This window comes from Mixophyes fleayi, chromosome 2, assembly GCF_038048845.1.
Source record: "Mixophyes fleayi isolate aMixFle1 chromosome 2, aMixFle1.hap1, whole genome shotgun sequence".
NCBI classification, from domain to species: Eukaryota; Metazoa; Chordata; class Amphibia; order Anura; family Limnodynastidae; genus Mixophyes; species Mixophyes fleayi.
The window spans coordinates 113,995,287-114,007,977 of record NC_134403.1 but is presented as its reverse complement, the minus strand read 5'-3'; the positions used below and the strand labels follow the sequence as shown (position 1 = coordinate 114,007,977).

The window sequence follows — 12,691 nt, the reverse complement described above, 5'->3', positions numbered from 1 at the left end:
GTAATTTAGGAATACTGCATATCTTTTTATATTAATTTAAGTAAAGTTGTCTTCACTTCAAGTCACAGCTGTAGTCTGCTTCCCTTCCTCTGGGTCTGACTGACTGGCGTCTCTCTTCTCTGTACCTTGGCGTTGGCCACGCACTCTCCATAGACACTGCCGGCTCCTCTCAGACCAATACTCCATCTTGCAGGGCGGACCTAGATTTTATTTTTATGGGGGGTCGATTTAGCATAGGCATGCCCCCTCCATTCTGATTGGGTGGCACTTGTTGGCTCCTCCCCACCTGTGATTGGCCACGTCCCCTCTCTGTTTTGATCGGCGTCTGGGACACGATTTAAAGGTAGGCTTGTGCTGCTAGTGGGTCCGTCACTACCACCTTGCTCCACCTAGGTCTGCAACACCACACAAATAAGGTATTATCACTTGCTGACATTATGCTATCTATATACTAAGTATTGTGTTTCCAGAGACCGTTAATGTTATTATTGTTTTAAGCACTCAATAAATCTGACTGTGCATACTCGCAGTTCATTACTTCCAATTAACTACAGTGCCTGAAGGCCAAATGTGCATGTTTCATTGTTGCCATTGTTATCAAGTATACATGGGTAGTTTAACTTGTACCACAAAGGCCAATGCTGCTTAATTCAGATCTGCAGAAATATACTACAAGTTACAGAGCTACAAACATGTATTTATGTGACTTCAATTACAAGCCAAGACAATAACTATGTGAAATCAAGTAATGTATATTATTGTATTTATGTAGTACAAAGTTAAGTACTGCAATATTTGGTGATTATGTTTTTTGGACAGCAATTCACTTTCTAGACAAGCTTTCAAGTGATTCTCTAATTTTTATAGGTTTCAGCAGTATGAACTTTAAAAATCAGCTATTAGGGCTATAACTACTTTTTACTTTGTTTATGTTGAAATGTATATAGTGTGAAAAGGAAATGAATATTCACAATATACAAAAGAAATTTGCAGGAAAAATATATAAAGAATATTTTAAATTTGATTGTACGAAAATATTTTGTTGACAAACTGCTATTACACAGTTCATGTTGTCCACATAATGTCACGCCTGTTATTGTACAATATGGTTATGCAGACTGCAGGCTTTGTTTTTCATGAAATGTAGAAACTTGATTATTTCCTCATTCACCCCCTATCACACACTCTCTCTCTGTCTCTCTCTGTCCCATCTCTCCCTCTCTCACTCTTTCTATCCCTCCCTATTCTTTCTCCCTTACTGTCTATTTCTTTACACCCTCTTTAACTCGACCTCTCTCTCTCCACATCTGTTTGTCTGTCTGTCTGTCTCTCTCTCGGTCATGGTACAACTTGTTCCTGCTTATTTTAAACTTCCTTCCTCTTCTTGGTTTCAGCAGAGGTTTCATATTTCAATAATTTTAATCTGACCCTGAAATCCTATTACATAGCATGTATAATCCAAAACACTTAGAGGCATATTCAATTTTGATACGTGCCCGCGATTGCGTGCAGTTGCACAGGTCCCGGTACTGCAGCATCGCGGATTTCTGTGCGCACCCGGAAATCCGCGATATTGCTGTACCATAATGACACTTTACATACGCAGCTGTGCGTAACCGCGGGCACGAATCCTAATTGAATATGCCTCTTAATGTCCTGTATAGATTACTACTAGGATTTATTCCAAGAACATAATCTCTCCTTTGTGACTACAATTGGATTGAATCTAAAATCTTGATGTGTAACATCTGCAACTACATCTTACTAATATGTCTCAATAGTTTGTATCGATATTCTTTCATTAATTCTTCTGACTATAATATCATTATAACTGATTAAATGTGCAATATTTTCTAATTAATATTGCTTGTAAATATTAACATAAGGTAAAAAGCATTCTCAACAAGACCTACATTTCGCAACAGCTTTACATTGAAACTGTGCCTTCCTGTAAAAAAATAAATAAATAAAACAAATGCTTGTCTGGCATTGTCAAACATTACATTTCATCAAAAAATGTCTTGGTTACATGAGAGCTGTTATTTTACCCAGCAAACCATAGGAATGCTGTTAGAGGATTTATGTATATATGACAGTGAACAAACTTATTTTTGCAGGTGGCTCAAGGAAAACTTTAAGCTGCACATTTCTATTCTTACGTGATGTGGTGGGAGCTGCCATGTTGAACTTAGAAAAGGCACAAACAGAACATTTTTGTAGGCAATAGCAACATATTTGCCTCTAAAGTCTTAGGAAAGTACCGTATTATTATTTGCCAAAATAAAATAATTCATATTGTCAAAATGAATTCATACTTTTTAAACAAAAGTGGAAGAACAATTTGCAGAACTAACATATGAATGTTTCCTAGCCAAAATATGATCTATAAAAAACCCAAAACGTTTCTGATACAGAAACACCATTTAACACACCATTAACCCCTTTGCCGCTGAGGCTTTTCTCACTTCTGTGCTGATTCTATTTTGGCACATTTTGGGCTGGTCACATTCCAACATCAATAGCAATAATATTTTATGCACTACCCACACAAATTATACCTTATCTTTTTCTAGAAAATTTGACATTTTCCGACAATACCATTAGTTTGCTGAACGCCTTCCATCAAGGTAAAACAAATTTGTCCAAAATGGCCCCAAAAAATGTTTTTTTTTTATATTGAAATTGCAGGAAAGTGAACTAAAAGCAAATGTGTGTATTTTTTTCTAGACACTTCTAAAACATACTTTCTTTTGTTCTTGCATTGGTATCAATCCACCTTTCCTAAAGCAGTAGCACATGGTTTATCATAAAAAAAGCTGCACTTTAAAATGAAAATTATTATTTTTTGCTATTTTTTACCATCTTGAATGAAAAGCATAAAATATGGTAGCCCAACAAGGCATATCATTTTGAAAACTAGACAAGCTACCTTATCAAATGAGGACACCCCAGAGTTTATTGAAGCCAGGATGGGGAAGATCTGGGCATTTTAACCCTCCATCTCTTGACTTCTTAACACTTACTTTAGTGTAGTGTGTTATTGTTTGGTGATCACCAGAGAATACCAAGAGGGTACACCATTTGAAAGAGGTCACTATCTTCTCAAAATAGGAATGACCATATTCTCTAGGAGTCAGGGACTACCCTCTTGAGATCTTGGATTGAGATTTAGTGACTGTCACCAGATCTCAACCCAATAAAGCACCTTTGGGATGTGGAGACACAGAAGATTTGCAGCATAAATGTGCAGTCGGCAAATCTCCAGAAACTGCTGGATGCTATCATGTCAACATGGAATGGAATCTCTAAGGAATGTTTCCAGAACATTGTTGAATCTATGCTACAAAGAATTCAAGCTGTTCTGGCGGCAAAGAGAGGCACTACCTAGTACAATGAAGGTGTGCTTAATAAGGTGGCCACTGAGTGTATATATAAATATATTAAAGGTCAATACAAATTTTCCATACCAGAGAACATATAGATGATGTGATGAAATAAGTTTGATATCACCTTAACCAGCCTGTCCCTCGTTTTTCACAAAATGTGGAGCATAGCAGCTTTTTATAGCCATGTTAATGTTCCCCAGCTCACCAGAGTGCAAATGCAGTGTCTAATTACATATGGATAAGGGGACATTGTAGCCATGACTATATAGGAGACTTTTTCATTCTATGTTTCAGATTGTAAAAATGTATTTGTTGTTATTGCAGTGATGCTGTTATGCATTGTTCTCAAATTCAAGCCAGGTGGGTTATGGGTAAGGATCAGGTGGGGTCCAGTTCCAGGATACAGGTGAGAGGGTTGTAGCTGTATTCAATCTCTCCTCTCCTTTCTCTACAGAAAGTCCTGATCAGCTGGAAGCTAGTTCCAGTTGAAAAAGCTTGTAAGGGGTTAATACTGGGAGTGTCATTTAATCATCTTGACCTTGTCCCTTAATTAGCCTGAGTATGTCCTCATTGTATCAGGTTATAGTCCACCAGACTCTTAGGAGTTATCCCAGCAGAGGACCAAGGGATATATTGGGATTAGCAGAGACAGCCCTGACCCAGCCACTGGAGCAGGGAAAATCTTCAAGGTAGAGAGGAAAGAGTGAGAGGCAGGAATGCTGGTTGGTCTTTCTTTCTTTTTGATCCTGGGAAGAACTCCAGTGTTGAAGTCTAGGCTTCTGCTGGACTGAGCATCCTGCTGCTACATCTGCAGCTCAGAAGAACTCCATGGGTCTTGTATTCTGCAGGTCAGGACATCCAGGTGACTGAAGCTCCTTAAGCTAGTGGGGTAAGGGACAGATAATGTGGTCAACCTGCTGGCATGTTTGTGCATAGCATCCTCATGACTTTTTATTACAATAAATGTACTGTTGTACTTTTCTAACTGCATTTGCCTGAGTGACTATAGAACCCTAGAAGGTACTGGATAGACTTCCCTGGTATAGCAATGCACTCCTGGATGGCCAGCCAGTGTGAAGTTGGTAGAATTGGGCCAGATAAACCAGGTATCTTCACAGATGACAAGGGATAATCAGTCACATATTGAAGAAAGCATAGGAAGAGCTTTTTTATTGTTAGGGTGGCTACACTGCAGAAATCCATATGATAGAGGATAATTTACGCGTGTATGATGCCTTTCTGCCTCATATCGCTGGTGTTGTGAGTTCGATTCCCAACCAAGGCCTTATCTGTGTGGAGTTTGTATGTTCTCCCTGTGTTTGTGTGCGTTTCCTCCATGTGTTCTGGTTTCCTCCCACCCCCAAAACATAGGTTAATTGACTGCTATCAATTCGACCCTAGTGTCTGTGTGTCTGTTAGGGAATTTAGACTGTAAACTCTAATGGGACTCTTAGTTATTACACTAAGTTATTTTATAGCCCACTAAGGGATTAGTGGGCTATAAGATAAAGTCACACAGCAATGTTGGTCAGGGAGTCAAAGTATTGTGTGAGTATAGAAACAGAATAGATGTACGTTTTGTGTGAACTGTGTAGAAGGGTGGTAATCAGGTAAAATAAATGGTCGAAAATAAGTACTATCAGAAAAAGTTCACCTACATGTTTTGATTGATCTATGACCTATGACCTATTCTTCTACCTCTCCTCTGTTTTTGTAATGCATTGTAGATATCAAGTAATAACTGGCATCAACATGAGTTGCAGATGGAGTAAAGTTTGCTTAGAACAACAGTGTAATCCAGTGCTTTTCTAAGTAAATAAAGCACACAGAATTAAGTGTGCAGGGATTGAACACACCTTTCTATGCCCATTTTCTGTAGCTTTTTAGTTTCCTGCATTTTAGCCTGTAAAGACTTTTATTCTGAGACTTATCAGTGCAACAGAATAACTTTGTTCATTTGATTGAAAACTCACAGCCTGAGCACTGAATGACTGGATCTATGTACAATTTGGTTACATTTGATGGCTAAATTGGTCAGTTCCTGTTGTTCAGCAATTGGAAAAACATCAGGATCACAGGGAGTGCAATTGGGATGGATGACTGTACAGACTGCAAGTAATGATTGCAGTTATTTGCCAACTGCAAATTTTGCCATTACGATCAGTCCCCATGGGATTTTAGTTACTGTTTTGGGGACATGTGAAGCTAAATCTGGTCAAGGTGTTAATAAACTAAGCAATTGCCTGTCAAAATCCATAAATCTATAATTCTGATATTGAACCACCCTTTGTAAATCATAGTAGATAACATCATCATTTATCAGGCTTCACAAGTCGACCATATGATAGCTAAATACAGTCTACCTGTGCTTTTACTTACATTTTTTTTATGAGCCTGCTTACATCTACAGACAACAGCTACCAATCCCCACTGATCACAGAGATGGAAAATCCATAGTCTAGACTGCCTACGTCTTGAAGGGCGGAAAGTGGGAGGGGAAAGGGTGGATGAACGTAGGCAATGCTCGGTAAGGGCGTTCTGAGGACGTGCCAACAGAGAATGTTTAATTCCTAGTATTATGGGTTGTTAATATATTTTATAGTATATTTTTAATTGCATGCGTTTTACTGAGATTTTATATTGCATAGATGCATGTGCCTGTCTTGCACTTTGTTCTGTCCGTTAACATACAGCAAGTAACATTTAGGCAGAACGTACTTACACCAATATTCAAATTGAAATGTATCTTGACATCTGCTTGGATATGAATACGGTCGGAACTACGCTGAAGTTCCGTACTTATTTTTTCAACACAAGTTGCATATAGGTTGCATCTAAACATGATTCAGGCCTGTTATAATTATAGTTATAATTTCTGATTTGGCAATGTTCAGGGCACTTACATGATGCATAATATTTTGATTTCATGGTCTGGTGAATTGATATAAAAACACATGGGAGAGATTATTTACTATCTGTTGAATATGTTACCCTACTGTACCTCTATAACTAATTTTGTTAGGAAATGAAATTCTGGTGCTTAGTGTACCAGATTACTTTTTTATATTCTATATGCTGGATGTTAGAATTGTTTGGGATTTATTTGTTAAACGTGTTTATTTATTTGAACAGTTGCTACCTTTCATCTTTGCATACAATATTTTTAAGTACAGCTGGATCTTGCTCCAAGATATCCGACTGAAATTGTCATTGCACAATGTTAAACTCTCGCATACTGATGCTGTTGTTATAGCCCAAGTTACTACAATGTTTGTGTCAAATTGCATGCACAGTGCTATCCCTACTCATTCACAATTAGAACGTCTGTCTGGCTGCTAATATATGAGCTGCAAAATTACTGTTACCATAATTGAAAATATTGAAGCTTTTAAGCTTTTAATGTTGCTTTTTATGCATTCATTTTCTCTTTTTTATTGCATTATTATAACATAATATACTGTGTTTTATTATCCTTGCCAATAAACTGAATTGATAATGTAATTAACCAATAAAATAAAATGATAAATTAAGTGATTTTGCTGTAACCCTTTTTTATTACACTGCTTAATTGCTTATGAAATCCTAACTCAAGATTAGCTTCAATAGTGGTATGGTGAGATGATGCTGTGTATCAGCATCTCTGGTGCTGGAATGACAGATAAGGGCAGATGACTTTGTGTATTGACATATTTCTGCTAATATGCAACATGAGCAGCTTAGAGTAGGAAATCACATATTATAGTTGGAAGGAATAGTATACACTTTGTAACTGAAAATTAAACTTAGTGGTAATATTTCATTCTTTGTAAAAGTCACTTATGTATGTGTAAACAGCACGGCAAGAAAGAAGCATATATATGCATGCTACTTGCACTTCAAGCATTGGGCTTACATCTGCACAGCATGCAAATACTGTAGTGCATACATCCCCTTTCTGTATATATGTGATCAACTGTGCCTGTGCTTCCTCTAACTCCCTCCCCTCCTCCCTCCCACGCCTCCAGTGTGCATTTCTGCATAAAAAACACAGACACTGCCAGCTCCCTCAATCAGAACACAGAGAGAAGAAGAGAAAGGGCACAAGCCAGTTTGTTCTCTGCTTTTTCTGTGCCTTGCAGTCTTTGCATATAACCTGCAGAGAGACGGACAACACAAGCACTAAGCTCAAACAGTGCCTGCATGAGAATCTCTTGCTCTTAGTTTTGTAGAGTATTAGCCTATATTTCATCCGCTTTACATTTCTTTTTGGAAGGGAGTGAAGTAACTGAGACATTTCCCTGCTTCCAGCCTTCATGGCTTTACCGGACAACGCACGTGGACTCCCCAATGGGGGTGGTGGAGGTGGCAGTTGCACAGGAGGCAAACTCTTGGATCCTTTGTTCCCAGAAATAGTGGAGCTAAATGTTGGGGGACAGGTTTATGTGACCCGACACACAACTCTTGTGTCTGTTCCAGACTCTCTGCTCTGGCGTATGTTTTCCCAACAGAAACCAGGAGAGCTGGCTCGGGACAGTAAGGGACGTTTCTTCCTTGACCGGGATGGTTTCTTATTTCGTTATATTTTGGATTATCTACGAGACTTGCAGCTTGTTTTGCCAGATTACTTTCCAGAAAGAAGTCGGCTACAAAGAGAAGCTGAGCACTTTCAGCTGCCTGAACTAGTGAAGCGTCTGAATCCTCTGCGTATCAGCAAGGACAGCTCGATAGGGGGAGAAGATCCACCTTTACTTCTTACCCCAGCAACAATTCAAGATTCCGAACTAGAAACAGCAGTCATTCCTGCCTCACCTTCTCCTGCAGCTGGGGTGCCCTCCCCAACATTAGATCCATATCGTTTCAATGCCTCCTCTTCCTGCAGCCCTGCCTCGGTCCCTCGACTCACTCCTTCCCAGTCCCTGGAAGGCAAGAGATCTGGATACATAACAGTTGGCTATCGAGGTTCTTATACTATAGGACGTGAAGCACAAGCTGATGCAAAGTTCCGAAGAGTTGCCCGTATAACGGTCTGTGGCAAAACTTCCCTGGCTAAAGAAGTTTTTGGAGAAACCTTAAATGAAAGTCGAGATCCTGATAGACCTCCCGAGAGGTACACTTCCAGGTACTACCTCAAGTTTAACTTTCTGGAGCAAGCTTTTGACAAGTTGTCTGAAGCTGGCTTTCACATGGTGGCATGCAGTTCCACTGGAACATGCGCATTTGCCAGCAATGACCAGAGTGAGGACAAAGTGTGGACCAGCTACACTGAGTATGTCTTTTGCAGAGACTGAAATGCTTTCAGCAATCTTCAAGATCATTTAGTCAATAATCTTATATGTACTGATTGGAAATCCATTGAAAAAGGACTTTTTCCAAACAGGAGAAAACACACAAGTGAGACTGGTCCATTGACTTCCAGAATATAATTTTTTAACCCACTAAGAATTAATTTTCTGGACAGCACAGTACTTGTGAAAACTAGAGTAGAGAATTACTGTAAGTTTTCCCTTGGGTGTTAAGAAGTATCATGTTCAAAACATATTGTGTTGTACTGCAGTGGAAAAACTGACCCATTCTATCAGAGAGGCAGAAACAATTTTAAGTGATGGTTCTTAACTATTTCCTGCTGGAATTTGTCAGTACAGCATTAGCTTTTTCTGTTTAGGAGATGACAAAATATCTAACAGCTGCTTCATAGTTTTTTAAACAGAGGTCTGGGATGAAAAGAATTTGTCGACAACATGTAAGCATTCACCCTCTAAAACTTTATACTCTGTAATGAGTAGTAAAAAATGTAATAGTTATATCATTTCCAAATGTTTTAAAACATAACTAACCCACTACTTTAGAATGTAACCATCGTAGCAGAACTTTAAACGTGTCATTATTTTGCCTAAGTTGACACAATTGAAGGTTTATTTTATTTAGTTTCTTTATATCTGATCAGTTACTAACCTCCAGCAACTCATTTTATGTATGCACTAATAGCCACTGCCATAATTATAAACGATGCTAGGAACTACATTTTTTTTAATCAAAATAATGTTTTGTTATTTGTAATACAGCTCTGAATAGGAAACAGAGATATAATAGTTTTTTCAATATGTTATCTTGATTTTGTTCTGGGTATTTCTCATATTTAACATTTCATTTAAGAAACCTAAGTGTAAATAAGCTTTTAGATTTCTTAGTTTCAATTTTGTATGCAGCTGGCATTGGCCCCAGTGCGTTCTACAGAGATCTTTTAGTACAAAACCTTTGTGATTCATCACTTTCATTAGGCAAATAAAAACATTAAAGGGCTTATTTACAGAGTTGCTGCTGACCTAAGTAAACAACCTAGCTGTAAGTCATATATTTTAGTTGGCTTTGAAAATATGAGGCATTTTCCTTTATGTAATGTAAAAAACAATGTCCAACCATAATAAACATTTTATATGTTCCATTCATGTAAATAGTTCTGTACTAAGCAAATGATGATGCCACTAGCCATCAGCATCTCTTCTCTGTCCAGTTTCATTACAATGTACTGGAAAGTGTAATTTAGAGTTCTGATTTGCATTTGTCAGTGGATGAATTAGTAAAGTTTTCAGTAGTAATGACCGTTTCCTGAAATGTCAGTAGTTAGACACACAAACGTAGTCTTCTATATCTGTGCATTCAGGTGCATCTTAGTGCAAACGCTGCTGTAGTTTCACTGTACACACACAGTGAGGCAGCGGAGTTAAAATGATTCATTGTCCTTTTTCTGCAGCAGCTCTTGACATGCATTGAGTCTGACTTGATATGCTCTCTGTTGTCTACTGAAGCACATAATACATTAATCAGTCATTAGCATATTATAGCGCTCTGACACGTATGCATATATTGGGAACTATGAAATATCACTTGTTATGATTAGATGAACTCAGACAACCATGGCTTTACCAAAGATTGCCATTGCATTGATTTAATAATTTAAGTGTTTTTGTTCTGCAATAAAATACAATTCAGGATAAAAACAAGTCAAAGCTCATGCCTTTATTTGTGGAAGGAACTGCTGAGCTGCACAGATGTATGTCACTGTTGTGTTACACAGTATCCTTGTTTATAGTATCCCAGTGAACACATTCCCTAATGTAACATTTTTTTATTTTATTTTACAAAAAGCATCAATAATTCAAAGAAGCAATAAAATGATTCAATTTTTTTTTTTATTTTTTTTTTAGCTTTTGCAGTCTTTTAACCATGTGGAAGTTAAATCATTAATTTTACATTTCAAATGAACCATTGCCTCCAAATATTATGAGTGTTTGAATGAATTCTCTTTTAAAAACCTTAATTCTCTTTTAAAAAGCGTAAGTGACAAACCGATTTAAAAAAAAAACATAGAGTAAGGCACAGTTATGTCATTTACATAAAGTGACTTAATACCAAGGGCTTTTTAAAAAAAGCCCAAGCACACTCCAATGTAAAGCTGTCCCTAGCTTCCTTATCATCCTGTGTCAGTCTTGGTCTGAGTAAAATTGATGGGATTTATAGTTCATCTGCATAATTGCCTGCTGTAGGCCAAACATGCCTTACATATGTGAATGTGATTTCCAATAATCTGTTTTTTTTTTACAATTATCCAGTTGTTCTTTCCCAGATCACTAACAATGTTTGGATTCTTGTGTTATATAATAATTACTATTAATTTGCAATACCTTGCTAAACCTTGCAGCAGAAGTGATGCTTAGCTGTGATTTTCTATTGCTCTGTAGATTGCAATGTTGCTACTTTGTGAACTGAATTAAGCAGGGGTTACTGACTTAGGGCTAGATTTACTAAACTGCGGGTTTGAAAGAGTGGAGATGTTGCCTATAGCAACCAATCAGATTCTAGCTGTCATTTTGTAGAATGTACTAAATAGATGAGAGCTAGAATCTGATTGGTTGCTATAGGCAACATCTCCACTTTTTCAAACCCGCAGTTTAGTAAATATACCCCTTAGTCCTTTGTAATGAATACCCCTATTACAGTTAACTCGTTAGAGAGACTAAAATGTTTATATAATTTATGTATATACATATATATATATACACAAATATATAGAATAATAATCATTTTACAGGAATCATTTAGTTTTTTAATCCTATATATGATGTATTGAATTTGCGACTGACTATAGCGTCTGAAATGTTATAGATGGTTTCGGAAAGCATACAATAATAGCACAATCATTACATAATCTTTGAGTGCATACCAATAAATGTCGCTGTATCTTTAGCACAAGGAGATGTCTCAGCTACCAAAGTGGGGTTAATGCAAATGCCACAGCTGACTTTTCTGTCCTGTTGCCAATTTTAATAAAGTTCCAATGTTTTGTAAATACACTTGTTTCTAGTTATCTCCTTTTGTGGATGGTGTATTATTTCCTAGAGATCTTCCTGTTTCGACCACGTAACCATCAAAGCACAACTAGTGGATGTGTTAATATATTTTATTATGATTTACTAATACTGGTTCCGTAAAAGCAAGATGATGTGTATATACATGTACAGTATATATGTATATCTACCATAATGGTTTTGACATATTCACAGTATTTATGTTTACTCAAAAGCAAAGGTGTCCATGGTTGGCCATTTTATTCTAGTGCCATTCTCAACTGAGTTGGCGCATTCCAAGCATAGTGTGGTTTTAAACAGAAATTGTTTACAGCTGATGTTCCTGTTTACAATGAGAGTGATGTTTACGAAAGAGCCTTTACATTATGTAAACTACTTGATCTTTTTTTTACAACATGGCATAAAGGAACACTACAGTAAAGTCTTGTTTTAAGATGAACACATTTCCTAATGAGAATGGCAAAGCTACTACCTTACATTAAATAGGCTTCATTTACAAGTAGGTTCTCTATAATATCATGCAAAGGATTTGCCATGTTTTTCCATTATGACACATCTATGTGATGGCACTAGATTTGCTATTTAGCCAACACGTTTTTATAGAACAAGTTCTGGCATAGCAAGCAATATAGCAACCCGTGTTCCCTAACATGGAAATATGCAGAAAAACAAGGTTCTCTGTGAAGAATAACTTATAAGAAGCTCAGAAACATTGTGCTGACTCATGTAATCCACTATTATTAAATATTGGCAGTCCTCACCGTACTGCATGTTATAGCTGTTGTGAGTCTTTTGGCCTGTAATGTCCTGTCTAGTTGATTGAAAAGGTTATCCCAAGATGGTTTATTGAGGTATCTGTGATTTAAATATCAGAAGGTTGCCACAATGTGAATATTTATGAAAAAAACAACAATTTAATTGATGAAACCAATGATTCCTATGGCATGCACAGATGGCACC

General features: G+C 37.2%; 1 protein-coding gene across 1 annotated transcript; it reads left to right on the top strand.

Annotated features, from left to right (window-relative positions):
• Positions 1 to 7,443: 7,443 nt before the first annotated feature.
• KCTD12 (potassium channel tetramerization domain containing 12) lies at positions 7,444 to 11,716 on the top strand. Its single transcript, XM_075199841.1, has one exon. The coding sequence runs from the start codon at positions 7,679 to 7,681 to the stop codon at positions 8,651 to 8,653; it is 975 nt and encodes a 324-aa protein (XP_075055942.1). The 5' UTR covers positions 7,444 to 7,678; the 3' UTR covers positions 8,654 to 11,716.
• Positions 11,717 to 12,691: the final 975 nt, after the last annotated feature.